General features: G+C 38.8%; 1 protein-coding gene across 1 annotated transcript; it reads left to right on the top strand.

Annotated features, from left to right (window-relative positions):
* Positions 1-256: 256 nt before the first annotated feature.
* On the top strand, positions 257-18,085 carry nfkbie (nuclear factor of kappa light polypeptide gene enhancer in B-cells inhibitor, epsilon). The gene is made up of 6 exons (XM_017456551.3): positions 257-947; positions 5,998-6,100; positions 9,644-9,854; positions 13,023-13,111; positions 13,555-13,803; positions 15,275-18,085. Exons 1-6 carry the CDS (start codon positions 583-585, stop codon positions 15,338-15,340), a joined length of 1,083 nt encoding a protein of 360 aa, XP_017312040.1. The 5' UTR covers positions 257-582; the 3' UTR covers positions 15,341-18,085.
* Positions 18,086-19,489: the final 1,404 nt, after the last annotated feature.

Genomic DNA, 19,489 nt, shown 5'->3' on the forward strand with positions numbered 1-19,489 from the left:
TACAACATAAAAAATAAAATAAAAGTAAAATAAATTACAACATAATAACAACAACAACAACAAAAGTAAGGAAGACATCTCTTTAGAACAAAGTTGTCAATTTACTTGAAAGATGATTTAAAGTATATACGCATTTATAATATTATTACAGTGATCTGTAGTGATGTTTTGTCTTTATCTAGCAGCGGTGGTGTGCAATCACGTGACCGCAAACTTCACTCCCGACTTCCTTGTAGTTTAAAGATTAGCCCCGCCCCCTTTTCACAGCTTCCTCTTAACCACCCGTAAACATTCAAAACCCGTCAAAGGTCGGTCATTTCTCTGCGCTTGTTACTAGCGGCTTGTTTTTCCTCTTCTCGCCCTGGATCGGTTATGAACGGGTTCTGCTGGTCTCAGTGTATTCGTACCTTCGATTTCAGACAAAACAAAAACTGGAGCTGGAATGAAAAACAACGACGGCGACCAACAGCTGAAACGGACGGGTTTGTTTTCCCCGGCGCGGTGACTGCACTTCGGCTGACCGTCGACGCGGTGTGAAGCCTGAACACTCTCATTAACCCGCACATACATAAACAGAGCACCATGGAGAGGAGAGCAGGCGACAGGGATGAGAAGAGCAAGTTTGATTTGCTGGAGGACAGCAGGATCGACTCCGGGATCGAGTCGTTCGGCTCGTTCAGCAGAGATGATCGGTGCAGTACCACGAGTTCGGTACCGGATCACAGCAGTGGGAGAGCAGAGCAGGACAAACTGAGCACGGAAGAGCGTCTGGACTCGTCTTACGGCTCTTCATCTCTGACCACAGAAAGTCTGAGTGATCTTATGGACAAATGCAACGTTTCGGAGACTCGAACCGACCAGGGGGTCCAGAACCAGAACCTGTACCCAGTGGATTACACCGAAGAGGAAGGGAACCTGCTAACAACCGTCACAGAAGATGGAGACACGTAGGTTCTTCTGAAAATTTAACTCGTGACCTAAAAAAAAGGCGTCTAGATTAGCTTACAGCTAACTAACTAACTAACTAACTAAACAATTTAACTTTAGTTTTCCAAAACACTATCTAGCATGAGTTATGTTAATGGAAGCTTCCTTGCTGGGAAACAAACAAACAAACAAACAAACAAACAATAGAAACCCTCATAGAATTTGTAATGGTTGTAATGGGAATTGTATTGGTTTTAATGGAAACTGTGTAGGTCTCTACTGGTAATTTTGGTGCCTTTTCTTAATGGCATATGTCATGTCTTGTGGATACCATTAAGGACCAGTAATGGTTTTATTGGTGGGCTGATGGTTTGTAATGGTATTTGTAGTGGAAACCATTAGAATTTCTGTGATGGTTTCTATTGTGTGGTTGTTGTTTTTTTGTTTGTTTGTTTTTTAAATAAAAAAAAATTCCCAGCAGGGTTCTGAGCACCACCACAATCAGCTGATCCTCACACACGGCTCAAAACGACTGGGTAGTACTGTTTTTATTTATTTATTTATTTATTTGCACATGAGTAAGAATATTTACATCAAATAAAGCCCTGTTTGTTCAAACCGGGTTTCGCTTATTCAGTGGATGGCCTTTGGTACGTCATTGGAGGTAATGCATGTCAGACAAGATCAGAAACCACACAGACATGAAGGGCTTTGATGTTCCTAAACGGCTGAGACATGCAGTCAGAAACTTCCACTGAACGCGGTTACAACCAGACAACAAGCTAAATCCGATTATTAACGCAGGCCAGTAGTGTTTAAGGCGTTCAGGTATATTCCTGCTCACGGCTCGTTTGATTGAACGTCCGCGCTAATTACTAAGCGAATAGAAAACACCAAAATGTACAGAGTGGTAGTGTGCCAGGACCACGACTCAGAAACTCTGGTTTAAACTAACCACTGACTTCTCCAACGAGTCTCCGTGGCTCCTGGGTTTCATTTCAACCATCTGATTTGAACTATTCAAATTCCCCTTTAACCCTCGCGTATCTGATCACAAAGGGCCGACACAGCTGCAGGTTTTAATTCCAAACAAACGTTACCCTTACCATCTTCCTTCACAGAGAACATGCATGGAAGTAGGTCTCCAGGACTCGGGGACATGTATTGACATACCCTAGGTTCAATTATCTGAAGGCTAATTATAATGCATCGGACAGAATGAAAACCTGCAGCCACACCTGGTCTTTGTGTAGATCAGACATCCCTGGGTTGTCTTGTACAGGTAGACTTCAATTATTTTAACTCCATAATAGTCTGAAGTCACAGTTCTCATAAATGGAAGTATTTTCTCTTTTGTTTACTGAAAGGAACAGATCCAGGTTTGTCTAAAAGTGGTGCTTACATTGTTGTGAGCTTGGAAGAGCTGTTTCAGTCACCATCATCTCATGTAGAGTTAATCATGGCTTGGCATGGCACGGCTGATTGCACGCAGGGTGTGAGAGATGGCCTACTTGTGGGATTTTTTTTAGTTTTGTTTGTTGCTAAAAATTACCCTTTGACTTCAGTGCTTCCTCTATCTTTATATCTGCCAAGAAGTTTAATTTCACAGCTTACGTCAATCCACTGACTTGTGGTTAACAGAAGTGAAGTTGCAACTACTGTATGCTAGGCAGCGTTCGCGTTTCTGAGATCAAGACAGCTGTCTTTCTTATACTGGACAAATTTGTGAGTTGCACAGAAAAGCCATCGAGTTGTCGACTGGATTTAAAAAAAAAATGTGATTGTATACTTTTTTTTTTTTTTTTAAATATAAACCATGGCACCCAGATGAATGCAATTCTCTGAGCAGACCCACAACTAAATATTGGCATGTGTTTATTGTGTATTTTATATAAGGAAAATAGTTTAAAAGCTTTGAGTTTTGTGGTAATAGATATGCCTTGATGACTGCAGTGTAGATTCATGGTCTAGTGTAACGTCTGTGGTGATTCACACTCGTGTGATTTACGTTAAAGTTCACTAATCTAACATTGCATGCAGTTATATACACACACACACACACACACACACAGACACACACGCGTCTAGAAACTCTGTCTCGCTTATCGGTGGCGCATCTGCGCAAGAAAGCAGAAGTACACCATGGCAGTGGAATTTCCCCAGCGCTCTACTGGAAACACATTCTGATACCTCCGTGCTACAAAAAGAGCATATGGTTAAGGGCTTGGAGGACTGATGCATCAACACACATGTACACTTGAACTTGATTGCAAAATTGTACATTTTCTGTAAACGTTAGTCGGTGCAACAATTAAAAATAGCTATACAATTTTGCAACAAAACAAAAAAAAATACATATATACATTGCTAAAATTTGATAGCTGAAAGTCAACGTCATGAGCCTAAAACCTGACTCGCAGTGCAGCCTAAAGTGACTGAAATGAATTCTAAATTATACGTCAGGAGTGAAGTGATGGGATAAAACCGGTGTAATTATAACGCACTGTATACATGCGTCTGCACGTATAACTAACTGAACTGCGGTCTGTCCGAGTTCTGTGTACTCCTGGACGAACGCGGTTTCGTTTCACTGTGTACTGTACCAGCTGTAGATGGTTGAAATGATAGTAAAGCGACTTGAACTTGTGAACAAAGCATTGCTGCAGTGAGAAATGATGGACGCATGAGTCAGCGCTCTTAGGATTTTACAGCAGAAAGGAAAGCCTTGCAGACCTAGTCTATGTGTTCTTTGAATGTTTGTTTCTTGGAAACGTCTGATGTGTCGTTTTATCAGATGTTAAGAAGGGTCGGTGAGGGTTCACGTATGGCAAGATCCATCAGCAGACAGAACACAGTCATTTCATGTCTTTATCAATGTTGTGAGACCTCGTGAAATCCCCACTAGCTCTATCCAGGAGGAGCGATTTCTCACTTCTGGAAAGGACTTTCACTTCAGGGCTGCTGACAAAATACTTCTGAAAAATTCCATTGTTTCTTCCTCGTATTTATCATTTACTGAAAGTGAAATAATTGTTCATTGATACAAGGTGCACTTGGCTGGTGTCCTGGTGTATGACTTTTGTGTTTGGGTTTTTTTTTTTTTAGAGCAACACTTCCTGTTTGATACTCGAGCTGTGAGAAGCAGCACAGCCAAGTGACGTTATTAGTAGTAATATCAGATATAGTTGAAATACATCGATGTGTTTTTTAAAGAAAAAAAAAAAAAAAAAAACTCTAACAAGCTGAGTAATATAGTGGTCTTGTATCATTATCATAAACTATGACGCATGAAAGTTACGAAATTTTCGTATTTTGTTAAGTTTCATATTGTATTAAATTTTCATACTAAGCTTTAGTATCGGTACTTACCTAATGCAGACGTACTTTTATCATAAAATATAACCGTTACACTATATGTAAACGGTATAATACAGCACGGATAAAATCGTTCCTTTTTTGATAACGTCATTCTTAGGCATGTGATTTTTTTTATTTTTTTTTCCCAGAATTATCGGCAGCCTTGGTAAAGACGGCTAACGAAGGTTGCGAACAGGGATCGTGTTGGCTCTTCAGCTTTATCTTTAGCACGTTGGAAATAGGAAGGAAATCTAACCTTTTAACTGAAGTAAATCTAGAAACCCTTATAGAAAATCCACATTTTGAACAAAACAGTGTCATACTTATTTGCACCCCTCCTCCATTTAGTACTTCTTGCGAATGATTACAGCAATGAGACTTCTCCTGCAATACTTCATTTCATCACACTTTTTTTTTTTTTTTTTTTTTTAATAGGGTTTAGGTCAGGAGACTGGAATGGTCATTTAGGAAAACTTGATTTTATGGTATTTATATCTTGGATGTATGTTTTGTACTTGATGGTCCATGATGCCTTGTATCCTAACATCACCGGTCCTCCATCATACTTAACATTGGGGATTAGGATCTTTTCATTCTTTTTATATTTCTGACTCATCTGACCATAGACTCCATTTCCAGAAGCATCTAGCAAACTCCAGGCCTTTACGTTTGTGGTTCGATTAAAGGAAAGGCTTTCTCCTGGCACAGCTGTATAGTTTATTGACGTGGAGGTGGCATCTAATAGCAGATTTGCAGACTTGGTGACAATCTCCAACCATGATCGTCTAAGCTCTCTTAGCTCCTCACTGTGCACTGGGGCAGACTTGGAGATGTACACTTGCATCCTCCTCCAAGCAGGGTTCATCTCAGTGCCTGTTGTTTTTAAACAGCTTAATTATTAGCCTAAAATCAGAAATAGCCGCTTTCATCTTCATCGCATCAGTCATTGTCTGATTCACAAAGCGAGCGGAAGTTTATCTACTTTCATTTGTGCATTCTTGATGAATGGCTCAGGGATTTTTGGCAACCCGCCCCTTGAGCTGCCTTTTCATTTAGGTGGCTTTTAAAGGAATGTTTCCGCCAAGAATGACCGTCTACACGTTTTTCATGTATGCACGCACATATATAAAACAATAAAAATATGTAAAGATCATTCTTGACTGAACCATTCCTTTAAAAGCCATCTCTTCTGTGAAAAGGCAGCTCAGGGGCGTGTGTTAAAGAGTCATGTCTTTTGCAGTCGTGTACGGTTTCCTGTGCTCTTTAACCTCCTTATCATAGTGTTTGTTTCCTCCTTTGCATTCTGAATGGGGTCAACTACTTTTCATCTGAACGCGTGGTTTTAATTCAACTCCTTTTCTAAAACCTGATCTAATTTTAAAGTGTAGTTTTCCAAGAACCGGATACAACCGCGCTGAGCTGTGCGCCCCGACTTGAATGCGGTGTGTAGAAAAGTTCCAGTGTTGTGCAACTCCTGTGCCGCTCGCTCTGCATGGGTGTGAAGAATTTCTTAGTATTATTTATTTACCCCGTATTGTTCTGCGTCACAGATTATGAAACACTTTCCAATGTCGGTGTGTGGTCTTCTGTTCCCTCTTTCCCCATCTGAATGTGATTAAATATAACACTGCGTTATTTAATCCAGTGCTTTATTTAATTTTTTTTTCTTCTTTTTTTTTTCTTTTCTTTTATGTATACATCATTCCTGTCCAGTTTTCTCCATTTGGCGATAATCCATGAAGTGGAGGAATTCGCCCACCAGCTCATAAATCTGTTCCCCAAAGAGATCCTGGACATCCAGAATAATCTATATCAGGTAACACTTCCCGCATTTCATAGAATGTGACATTTTTGGTCTCCTGCTTTTGCCTTCACTAACACAGCCAGCCAGTTCAGTGTGAAACGTGTATGTAGTGCTTTTCAGGATTGTATTGGTTATGTCATTTCTGTTGTAAGGGGAAACTCCATCTTAAGCTAGAAATGTCATCAGACTCAGGGGTTTCACTGATTTCCATATTTTATTCCAAAATACTACTTCTATCATATTTTCCATTACAGAGATTTTAATTTTTCCCTAAGTCGCATACAATTTGTGAAGGAGGATATGATATGGGTCGGTGTGTTTTTTTTTTAAAATGACCTTTCTGTATCACTGATAACACTGACTGCTCAACTTCTTTAAACTGAGATTAAGATTATCGCAATATTTATATTGTGACCTCACAGTTTCTGTCGTAGTAATAGGGACACGAAGACGAGTTCGTTACGAGTCCGTCGAAGTCATTGGAAAGAGCGCAGAAGTTGCTAGCCAGCTAAGTGCACAGAATAGTGAGGTCACCACCTAGCGAAATGGGGGAGACTACATTAAATTGACTCCTCGCTAATCGGGGTGTTATGGTTTGGAATGTTTCATTTAATTGTGTCGGTATCAGTCAGCAGTTTACAACACACGAGCTGGTAGTGAAAATTAAAGGAAAAATTTGGCATGCTGAGACCAAAAAAAACCCCTAGCAAAGCTTTGTGCAGGGCTCCTTCGCCAAAATTCGATGGGTTTAGATTGTCTCATTCTGGTCAGCAATGCCATGTCTGTGCGTTTGATCGCTGTGTATGATAAAGTTATGTAAATGCTATCATTGCTCCCTGCACTGAGAAATGGAGGTTGGAGCTGTACTATTGTACTAAGGCGAGTCCAAACAAAGGGGCGTTGTGAAATCCAACCTACATTTTTGGAGAGTCCCAGGCTGACGCAAAAAGATTAAGAACCGCTGGAATAAGGAAACTGATCAAGTTAAAAATAAAAAAATAAATGGGTGGGCGGTTATAGATGCAAATGCATTTAAATCTTGGCTTTGAAACCTGTGACTAACTGTGACATGGTAACACCCTCACTCGCGAGGTTAATATGATGTCTCCTCATAAGCCCATTTAAATCTGGAATCTGTAGTGAGGGTAGGAAGTGAAAGGTAGAACACATCTGTAGGTTAAAGGCTTTTAGGTAGGCATTTTAATGATTTTAGTGTATTTAATTTTCTAATTTTATTCCATCTTCAGACCTAAAACCCATTATAAACTCGATTTACAACACACAGGTGAAGATCCTCCTTTATGCCCCTTATGCCAAAGTCCAATATCTCTGAGGCATATTTTAATGGACTGTGATGGGTTCAACTCCTCTGTGACTTTTTTATTATTATTATTATTATTATTATTATTATTATTATTATTCGATTGATTCATCTGAAAAGACTTTTAATTACGTGAGGCCAGAATTCGTTTTAGATTTTTAAAGATAAACTTTTTGTGAATTCTTCACATTTTGCTACAAATAGCCACGGTAGTTGGCATGGTGTTTAAATTACAAACAAAGGAACACGTCAAATTTGTCCATATTTTATACATTTCCATTAATACCGAGTTATTCTGAGATTTCATGAAAATGTTGTTACTGTGCCGAGCAGTGTCTTTTGGAGCATAAAGATTTAGACATGCCGTTAAATGGCTTTTACTTGTTAGCTACATTAGCCTAATAGCTCTAGTGCATCAGACATCACATGTTTGATTATATTTGGGGTAAGAGGAACATTGTGTGCGTTTGATTGTCGGCTGATTTTGCTCTAGCGTGCAGTATCTGAAAGAATCGTGGCGTATCGGTGCTGCACTGCAGAGTGTCTCAAATAAGAAGCCTATTAAGTGAGAAGAAGCAAATCTGTTGCAGTCAGCACTCAAAACATGTGACTAATGGAAATGTAGTAGTGCACCAAGCTTACCGAAATCCACGTAAGCAGGTCGGGGCTTTGGTCGGATTAGTCAGTAACACCTCAGCACTACAAGTGAGCACTCTTAAACTGAGTAAGCTATGTAGTGGTGCTCTCGTTCTGCTGGGGTAGGTTCAGTCTAATTCACTATGCACTGCTGCTATCAAAAGACCATGGATGAGTTACTATATGATGCAAGCGTTTAACAGATGTGTGTTTCACTCTTACAAGATCCCCTTTAATGAGGTCTCATGCCACACATGGGGCAATAATATACTCTATATATGAATATTTGTGCTCTCATGTTGAGTTTTCCCCTTTGTACATTATTGTATTTGAACAGTTTTCTTGTTTAAAAGATACGCACATGTGACGACGCTTAAAAATGTCTTCAATAATGATGATTGTTCTGCAATATACTACAGTAGTCCGTAAACAGGTTCTCAGCCCATAGATCTAAAATAATAATCCTATCGTTTCATGAAACTCGTATCAGTTTGTAACGTCAGGCGTCTTGTTGCCTAGCTCCATATTTATATTTATACCGTAAAACTCTGGTGCAATTTGGGGAAACGCCGCATTTAAACGTGATCCAAATTCACGATCGGCGTTTTCACGTTCTAGGAAAGGCCAATGATTTCGTATGTGCTGTTCTATTTGTCCAAAACGTGTTTAAAATGAATGTTTAGATCAGAATGAACATGTTTTATTTCGTTCTTAATATCTTCAGCTGGCCGGTAGAGTAACGATCCTGTCCCAGTGGAACTTTGTGGAGGAGTTAGCAGTTGAGCAAGTTTAGACGTGCCGTTTTTACCGTATTCGAGAATTTATTCTGGTTTTACCGGCTTGGCAAATAATCGATAGATAAATTTAATTAGAATCATTTAATAATCGATAGCCCAAAGATAATTGAGGGACTTCTAAATCACTCACACTGCCGAAATCAGCGCTTCCTGTATTTTGGATCTAGAAGGACCGCGTCCTTCGTGAGAACCTTTTAGAGGAAAACGTCGCCGTTGAGTTCCCCAGTCGTGAAATTTATTTGCCCGAAAATTGTCGATTTAGTCAAATCGTTCTTCTTGTTGCTGTGAGTAGTAATTTCTGAGAACCACGATACTCTCAGAAGAGTGTATTAGTGATATGAAGTCATTTATTGCAGTGTCAATATCGTATCGTGTATAACATCTTAACCAAGTAAAAAGATTTAGCTAGATAATATTTCCATCCTGCTTATCCTACACCGGGTCACAGGAAGTCTGTTGAAGGGAGATCAGGGCAAAGGGTCGGGGTCACCCTGGCCAGGGTGCTAACCCATCGCAGGGCACAATCCCGCACACTCCGGACAATTTGGAAATGTCAATCACGTATTTGGGAGGAAACCGGAGTACCCGGAGGAAACCCCCAAAGCACGGGTAGAGCATGCAAGCTCCGTGCACAGGCAGGATTCGAACCTCCCATTCCCGCCCACCATAAAATTCCCATAATATTCAGCTTAGTTAAATAAATCGCATTGACATCACCACCTAAACGCTGACGTGCAGGTGTACTCTGTTTTGGAAAGCGATGTTGCTGAGACGATTTTTCTGCCTGATCTTCTCACTCAGACGCCGCTGCACCTGGCCGTCTACCTGAACCAGGTGTCCGTGGTAAAGGCTCTGGTGGCGAACGGTGCATGTCTAGAGCTCCAGGACCAGGATGGAAACACGCCGCTCCACGTGGCCTGCGAACAAGGCAGGCTCGATTGTGCTAATGAGATGCTCCGTCAGGCTTCGCCCTCCATGCTGACCCCGGTGTTCGAGACACAGAACTGGAGAGGTAATACTGCAGCATACTACATTTTAATAAATATATATGAAACGGTCTAGGAACCATTTCAGCGGCAGGACAACGGCAGTTATGTTTTTGGCCTAGTGACTGTCTAGAATTTCCCAGGCTAGCTTGTGTAACAGCTTTTCTCTGCAATATAGAATGTCACAACAGAGAAAGATTAACCATAAGGATTCTGTGGCAACTGAAGTCATTCTGACGAATAGAGAAGTATGTTTGCTGTCAGTGGTGACACTTCTGGTCTGATTTGATGATGGTTGTTGTCGGGAAGGAGAAGCAGCATCACTGCCTTCACTGACCATTTACAGAACACTTCACCAAACGGGATGATAAGGAAGTGCTTGTGAGCGATCGGTGGTCAATTGAAATGAGCACAATAAGTCAGAGCAACTGAATGAAATAAAATAACGGCGACCTTCCTTAACCTTCCCAAAATCGTCCAAAACGTCTTTTGTTTTTTTAAAAATAAATAAATAAAAAATGGATAGTCTTGGTTCTGACCTCTGATTGGCTGAGCTTTGTTCAAAGCCGTTATAAAATCCAATACGTTACATATAATAACTGAATTCTGTATTAATGCAATGATTAATGCTAATCATTAGGACATCGTTCTGTCCATTGAATACCCTAATCCTAATTTCTGCCTGTTTTGTTGCTTAGTGACCAGAGGTTACTGTTAACGGACTATGTTTTGTGGCAGAAGAATTTCTTATAGCGAATATTACTACTAATACGTTTAATTGTTTATTCAACACTGGATTTTATCATATCAATTTTGTCACAGTTTTGCTCACAGTGGTTCGATCACTTTTAGATATGACGCTAAGCGATTTGCCTAAAACCCCCTTAACCCTGTGATAAAATCAATGTAACTCACATCCTCTCGTAGCTTAATTTTGGCGTACACCTTCACAGACTGGCCTGTTTATCAGCTACACATGCCATGTGCGGGTATTCTTTAACCCCCTAGTGAGGTCCTCCTACCGTACAGACCACTTTAGTGCGTAATTCATCGGCACACTTCTACCGAAAGACTAGATCTCATCTTTCTCCAAGCTCACGGAGTGTGTTAATCGTCCTCTGGCCTTTCGGTTTCAGTGTCTTATCACTGTTCGCTGGGTATTTTCCATCGCTGGTCTGTTTTTTGTTTAAAATAAATAAATAAATAAATAAATCCCAACAGTTCTGCTATGCCTGATTGGCTGGTGCAACAATAACGCACGTCGCCATGGCGTCGTTGCTGCTGTTCTGAGAATGGTCCAACGCCCAAATGATATCTGCTCATCAGTGATCCTGTAGAGGTCTATTTCCATTAATGGTCGGACTTCACAGAGTGAGCGATGATCTTCATTTAGTGATTGTACACCTACAAAGTGATCTATCTATGTCGTAGGTGTACCTGATAAACAGGTGTGTGGGTGTGTGTGTGTGTGTAGTTGGGGCTGATTCATTCACTTCCCTCTAAGCAGTATGAAAGCGTAATATGATCTCCTCATGTAAAGGTTTTAGTTAATGTTTCATCCTTCCTGTTTGCTTTCAAGTTTTCTGCGTATCTGGGCAACTTGCACCAAAACAAGGACGTTAAGCACAGTACATAATGTGCTGGCATTTTAATGCGAGAGATCATTTTCCATTTGTCTAGGCCTTTTAGCGAACAGAAACGTAGCAGTAAGAGAACAGGGAAGTCCGTGTAAAGGTTTTGGAATTGACATCCGCATTGACGTTGCAGTTTTAACAGTGTCCTCCTTTCGGTTTTAAGTCAGAGCTTCGTAATGAATACCACAAAATCAGTTATTTATTTATTTATTTATTTATTTATTTATTTATTCGTGTTCTACCATGTTCTGCGTTTATACCGCAGCGCTGTTGAATTCTTCAGTCTGATTGGTTCGAAGTTGTTTTTAATCTTCGTTCTATAGTAGCAGCCTGCAGACGCTCCACAACACAAAACAACGAAGACGCGTAAGCACTGATTATGGAGACGTTTTATGTAACGTTTATGGAAAGAGTCTCGGGTGTCAGCGCTTTGTAAGGGTTATTAGTACGTTTTCTGCCACAGGGATGTCTTCGGGACTCGGGAGTTTGCGCGTTCCGGTTTCTCGGTAACACGACGAGATGTTTGTCGTATAAACCTCGAGAGAGGGGGGAAAAAAAGACCGGCTAGTGAGGGAACAACTGTTTATAGCTGTTATAATGTACGTGACAACAGGGACTAGCCTGTCTGCAGACATTCCATAACAACTACATAACACTAAACGGTTCCAAGTACTTTGTCGTTCTTCAGTAAGTACATAATTGTAATCATTGACAAATTACTGTGGTATGAGCGGAATAAAACCGTAATAAACCGTTGTGTAGTAACGGTTTATACCACAGAAATACCACACACCCAGTCACGTTAAATATAAAAGGATTGTGGGGTATTAATCTGGGATCACGTTGCTAATCCACTATACTTTTGGAGATTTTTAAAAAAATAAATAAATAAATGTAGTGAGACATCAGCGCTAGCGCAGTTCAGCGTTGCACCTGATGGTGTCACACACCAGTAGTGCCTAGAACCTCTTGGTGTAGCATACGGTATATGACACTCGGTCCATTCTTCACTAGATGCATGTACATGCGACCAAATAATCCGTTAGTAATCGGCTCGAAAAGCCTTCATGTAAACACCTCGATCGATCCAATCGAGCTTGAATGGAAATTTCGATTGGATTGAAAGTGTAGATCTGAAAAAATCCATTAAAGTGGGGAAAAAATAGCCACGTAAATGCTTGAATCCGACTCGCATGCGCAGGGCAGTGAAACCCGACGACAGACGCTCGGCACTTTCGCAGACGTTTTTGTTCAGAATGTATATAACGCACGTGTAAACGAATATCTGAATCGGCTTGCGGTGTTTAGGGTCCGTATAAACGGTACTTTCGGATTGTGAAGGATGAAAACGGGTGCGTGTAAACACACCTACTGATCTGTAGCTCGGCCTCTTGGGTATGTTAACGAGTTTCGGCAAATTCTAGTACAAATATTTTGTGCAAGATTTTAGGATATGTTTCGGGTTTTCTTAAATTATACAGAAGCGTATATTTTGTTCTTTCTTTGTTATTTTAATAAATGCACCATTAAGGAGTTTTGTTTTGTTTTGTTTTTAACCAGGTCTGACTTGCCTACACGTTGCCACACTGCACAAACGACACAGAATCATGAAAATGATGATTAAGAAAAGTGTGGATCTGAACCTCCAGGTGAGAAGTGAGCGGAGCTTTTATACAGTTATAATAATGATGACGACGACAACAACAACAACAACAACAATAATAATAATAATAATACACTTTTATTCACTGAAGTGTCAGTTAAAAAGACCAAGCTTTCCTTTCTCTAAGCTGCACTACCTGTTTGCGTCTCATTGCTGGATGCCTGACGTTGCAGTATCTGCTTAATATATAAATTATAGAAACTTAAAATATAGAAACTTTGATTTTCGTAACTTTTATATTGTAGATCACCTAATTTTTATACCTTATTTAGCACAGACTGTTGTGTTTTTTTTTTTTTTGTTTGTTTGTTTTTTTCTTCTTTAGTTCTAACAAATGCTAACACATTGTCATAACACTTATATAAGCACGAATCAAGCTTTGGCCCTGCTTTTTGACACGTACTGACCCTGCTACACGTCTGCCCTCAGGAGGGAACGAGTGGGAAAACGGCGTTACACATGGCCGTGGAGCTGCATGACGTGGATGCAGTGATTCTGCTGCTAAAAAGAGGCGCCAACGTAGATGCTGCTATGCTGAACGGTTGCACGGCACTCCACCTGGCAGTCGGGCGTCAAGACACCGCCATCACCAGCCACCTGTGCCAGGCGGGAGCTGATAAAATGATTCGCAACATGGAGGACGAGACTGCGTTGGACCTCGCCGACGGCAACGATGACGTAAGAATGATTTGATTTCAACACGAGACAGCAAACCCCCCCCCCAAAAGTCCAGCCTTTATAAGTCCAAATACAGCATTCTGACCTTCATATGAGTGTATTTGCATGAAATAATCCAAATCCACTTATAAGTGAAGTAGAACCCAATGCTGTCACTGAAATGTGCAGGTAAAGGTCTTGTATACATGCCCAAATCCTGAGGTTTCATCCTGCTGGTTGCCATTATGTCAGTATCATTTGTACCGAGTATGATTTTCACTTCCTCGTGCCAGAAGCGCTAAGTCACATGACCTCTAACTGAAATGCCCGTGAAAAGGCAGTTGTGGTTCTTCTAACTGATGTCATGCAAATCTTGATCATTAGTAGTTTTGATTTTTGTGTTGAACGCTTCCTTCAAATTCTGAGCGTTCTCTTTTTCGGAACAGCTCACTGGCACTACACGAATAACCTGAATTCCTTGAAGAGCTCTACTTTTAGAAGAATTAGTCATTTGACTATAATATCTGCTCATTTCACGGCTTCCCCCTTTAAATCCCGAGTGAACCCAAATCACTACCTGCTTTCGGGTGAGATTAATGTTGGACATGATACGCAGGACAAAGCTAACTAAAGCTAAAGCCTTCTAAAGATGAGCCAAAGTTGGTAAAAATAAAACATTTCTGACTTGCCAGAGATTTACGACAGGCTTCCACGTTTATTATTATGTTTAGTTTTTGTCTAGTTTTCATCGATTATACAGTGGTGCTTGAAAGTTTGTGAACCCTTTAGAATTTCTCTATATATCTGCATGAATATGACCTAAAACACCAACAGATAGTCCTAAAAGTAGATAAAGAGAACCCAGTTAAACAAATGAGACGAAAAAATATTATACTCTGTCATTTATTTCTTGAGGGAAATGATCCAATATTACATTTCTGTGAGCGGCAAAAGTATGTGAACCTTTCAGTGCTTTCAGTGTCTGGTGTGACCGCCCTTGTGCAGAAATAATTCAAACTAAACATTTCTGGTAACTGTCGATCAGTCCTGCACATCGGCTTGGAGGAGTTTTATCCCGTTCCTCAGTACAGAACAGCTTCGACTCTGGGATGTTGGTGGGTTTCCTCCTCACATGAACTGCTTGCTTCAGGTCCTTCCAAAACATTTCTATTGGATTAAGGTCAGGACTTTGACTCGGCCATTCCAAAACATTATTCCACCAGATTTATATATATATAGCAGAAATTTTTATAAAGGGTTCACAAAAATGACAGCACCACCGTGTGTTACGCTATTGATAATACTGATAAGGATTTGTGAGATTATTATTATTACGCACATGGCGAAGATGTAACTGATGAATACTGAGAATTTCCAGTGACCTTTACACACGATCAGATTTTAAATTTTTTTATTTATTTATTTATTTTATTTTAAAAATGGATGCAGTGTCAGGACCATGTCTAAGTGATGACTGTGTTTTGCCTTTCAGATACTTGCACTACTGCCGTTTGATGACATCCAGATCATGGGCAGGACTGTCAGCTTGAACTACTGAGTGTGAAAATCGGCGTGTTCCTCTATCTGTAAACTCTGGGGACTTCAGTTATTACCATTTTTACATGGCTTTACTTTCTATGACCTTGTTTATTTTAAATGTTGATTATATTAGAGCTGTTAATTTATACACGAGTTTGGAGTGAAGTTTTTATTTTCCAAATCTGTTCCAAATTGTTCTGTAGTAATCAAATGAATGTCCTGGTTTTTTGTTGTTGTTTTTTTTTTTTTTTTTTTTTTTTCCTTTCTCTTCTATATTCTTCTATATTTCAGTTTCTGGTGGTTGCTTCTTAACCATTTAATGCCACACATGCTGAAATGTGTATGAACGTATAGCTTGAATTATGGAATACCTCATACAGTATGGAAACGGACATTAAATTGTTAGGTTATGAAAGTGACTATCACTTCGTAGAAGGATGAGGAGGCTCAGATAAGGAGTAAGAACACAAATCATAGTTTACAGCATCACTCAACTTTTCTGGTTTAGGGAAATGTCCCTTTTGAGTTTTAAACTGACTTCAAGTAACAAGTTTGTCGAATCCCTTTTTTTTTTTTTTTTTTTTTTATAACCCCGCCTTCCCGGGTTGTTTTTGTTAAACTCTGTAATTTCCCTCATGTAAATAATTCTGGTATTGACCTAGCAGGGATATATTATTGTTTGGTTTCATGCTTCTTAAAATTGTTTGTAAATGACAGTATTGTTACTCAAGTAGAATTTCACTGGCCGCACATCATGCTCACGTGGTGGATTTACTGATTTTATTGAAAGCCCGCTTCTGTTCTGACGAAAATTAGATTTATATAAAGTTCCTCCATTAGCCATCAGCCAAGGTTAAAAGCTATGAGGTTAACGAAGCGAACACGTAATAGAGATCGTTTTCACTGCTTTCCGTAAATGAACAGTTTGTAAATATAACAAGGATACTTGTATATTTGTTGTATTTACATCAAAGTTCTTGGTTGAGAGTCTTTTGGTTTTTTATGGTGTGTTTTTGGGTTTGTTTGGATTTTTTTTTTTGCATTAGCAATATTAGCCACTTAGTGCAAAACTAAACAATGCTAGTGTCCAACATCACCCATATTTTGGCCGAAGGTGTGTAAATGTGTTTTTTTGGGTTTTTTTCCAATGAGCTATCACTTCGACGTTACCTGCACACCAAGTGATCCGTTTTACAGTATGTGGCTTCAAATTTGAAATGATTCATATCAATGCCAAATGTATATTAAGACCAACTCCAGCCATGAACTGTAGAAAAATAACCGAATCTAATCTCTCAGTTTAGCAGCCATGAGTTCAGGCCTTTGCTCCTCAGATACTAGACTTGAGAATAGTTTCGCACCACCACTGTAAAGTGTGATTGGTGTTTGTAGACTGATTCATTGTATATCTGCTGCCGACGAAGCATAGAGAATCCTTTCGAATGGTTGCTAAATCGGTTGTCCGTGTACGCAGTAAGAAAGGATCTTCAGCGATCAACCTTAATCCTAAATATTCGATCCATCACAACAATCGTTGTCTTCAAATATTTCATACGTATTTTAATATATATCATTTTCTATTCATATAAACTGTAACAGTTATTAGAATTTGTCTTAACATGCGAAAGATTTATATATCCATGTATAAGCTTGTGCAATTGTGTTTTTATGTAGGTTTTTTTTTTCTGTTGTTTTGGGGGGTTTTTTTTGTTGTGTTTTTTTTTTTTTTTCAGAATTTGCTCCTTTTACTACACCCTACTGATACGTTTTGAACAGTTGGGAAAAAAATCTGTATTTCTGGCAAATTCACAATAATTAACCCGGACCAGTTGATGGATTTTAATGGTTTAACCAAGGATTTCAAAAACATGTTTGATATGCTCATAAACTGTTGTTTTCTTTTAAATGTCTTTAAATCCACACTTGCAAGATGTACAGTTACAATTTTATACATATGCATTTTGAAACAGCACAAGAAAGGATTATTTTGTATTGAACTTATAGTAACAAAAAGTCACTTTGTCGTATGTGTTCCATCTGAAAATCCCTTTTGCATCATATGAGTTTTAGCGTTTGTAGTAAAAAATAAAAAAAAATAAACACAAAAAAAGGTTGTTTGTTTGTTTGATAAGGTTGGTCGTACCTTTTTAAGGTTTGATATGTCACAGTATGGCATCAGATTTGCCACATGGTTTTATTCAGAATGACACCCAGGTATGCAGTTAACAGGTTATGTCCCTGCATTACTGCTTAAATTACATTAACTCGGAGATGTGCTATAATTAAAAAAAAAATTTAAAAAAGGTTCAAATTATTAGATACAAATTATAAAAGAAAGACTTCCTAACTTCTCGTAACTCCTTGTCTCTGATGGCCAAAAACTGTCACGGTCCTTTGATACTGATGTCCTGTGAAGAATCACTTTGATATTGACTTCAATTTCAAAGTTGACAATGTAAATGTGTGCAAGACAATCACAAAGATGATTGTATTCTATCTCCAAGGTCTGGGACGTTCTCTCCACTGCTGACAGCAAGAAACTGTCATTTTTAACGATCGCATCGCTCCTGACCTCAAACCACTTCACTGACTTTTAAAAGAGTATGAAAATACGCTTCATGAGCATTCTGCATTGGCTTGTTTTTGCTCTTATTTAATAGTGTCTTTTTACTCTTATATTTCTGTTACAGTTGCTTTGTGTGAAACATTTTGGGAACGTTTTATTTTTTAAAAAGTACCTTATAAATAAAATGATACATCTTCATGAAGGTAGTCTGTGTTTATCGATCTCATTACGGTCAGTTTACTCATTATCTTACTGGGTAGAAGAGACATCAGAGCAGCAACATGAAAGGGAAGAAGGTCACGTCAGAAACGTTTGACAAGAAAATGATCTGTTTGTATAGCAAAATAAAACCTCAGGTGTCATGTGAATGAAGTGCTGTGTCCATACAGGCAAGTGAATGATTTGGATGGAGGGAATTCCCATTACTTGTTTTCCATATTATTTCCTGGTTTTAAACTATTTATGTTAAATCAGTCATATAGTAAACTTCTGTGCTTATTTCTTATTTCTAAAAAAAAAACAAATAACATTTAATTGTAAAAGTGTTATGTTTATGGGGAAATAATTCATAGCTTTTGGAATAATTTTTTTGTATAAGATTCTATTGTAAAGTTAGTATCATGAATCAGGACATACTGAGGCCTATGGCTCATAATGGCCAGGAATAAATATCACACCTGCATTTGATTATAATGGCCACTAACAATTTACCTACTCTCACATCAAGATAGGATTTTATATCATCATGACTTATTGATTTTTGCCCATTACTTTTGGATTACATGACCATGCAAATAGTTGACACTCATGGTTCTCAAAGTGGGATCTGAGAAGTACAGCCATACAGAGAGCCCAGAATTTATTACATTTTATTACAGTGGTGGAAATCACAACCCACCAATACCAAAATTATTATATTTATTATTGAGATCACATACTTTTTAGGCTATTTGACTGCACTGAATAAAACCTTAATGACTCAAAATAAAATGTAGGCTTATAAATGTCAATTTGAACATAACGACAATTTTAATGTAAAAAAAAAAAAAAGTCCTCTGACAAATCCCTGCTGAATAAAACAATACTAACCCTCATAGAATTTGTAATAGTTTTAACGGTAATAATGGGAAAAGTATTGGGTTTAATGGAAGCTGTAATAGTCCCTGTGGGTCTCTACTGGTCATTTGTTGCCTTCTATCGGTAACATTTTATGTCTAGTGGACACCATTAATGACCGGTAATGGTAATGGTAATGTGCATGTGCAGTAATGGTAATGCTTTTAATGGTTAGTTGATTGTTTGTAATGGTATTTGTAGTGGAAACCATTAGAATTTCTGTGATGTTTTCTACTATTTTTTGCAGCAGGGATTGCCAAAATATTATTGTACACGTATCTAATATCTGAATAGTTGAATTGAATTATGTTCATAAAATAAACGGTCTGTCGATTTTATTTTATTGTTTGTTTGTTTAAAACATTTAAAAGCCCGTCTCCTTTACACTTCTGTTTGTTTCTAATGCTCTTGTCATTTCCGGTTTTTGTATTACAATAAAAACACACGCAAAAAAAACACGTTGTGCATTTTATCACCACGAAAATT

This window comes from Ictalurus punctatus, chromosome 25, assembly GCF_001660625.3.
Source record: "Ictalurus punctatus breed USDA103 chromosome 25, Coco_2.0, whole genome shotgun sequence".
NCBI lineage: Eukaryota > Metazoa > Chordata > Actinopteri > Siluriformes > Ictaluridae > Ictalurus > Ictalurus punctatus.

Excerpts from the sequence above, each read along its gene's own strand:
- nfkbie (XM_017456551.3), top strand. The coding sequence starts at position 583 with ATGGAGAGGAGAGCAGGCGACAGGGATGAGAAGAGCAAGTTTGATTTG. Across the intron at positions 948-5,997 it reads GTCACAGAAGATGGAGACAC|TTTTCTCCATTTGGCGATAA; the intron begins GTAGGTTCTTCT and ends ATTCCTGTCCAG. Across the intron at positions 9,855-13,022 it reads CGAGACACAGAACTGGAGAG|GTCTGACTTGCCTACACGTT; the intron begins GTAATACTGCAG and ends GTTTTTAACCAG.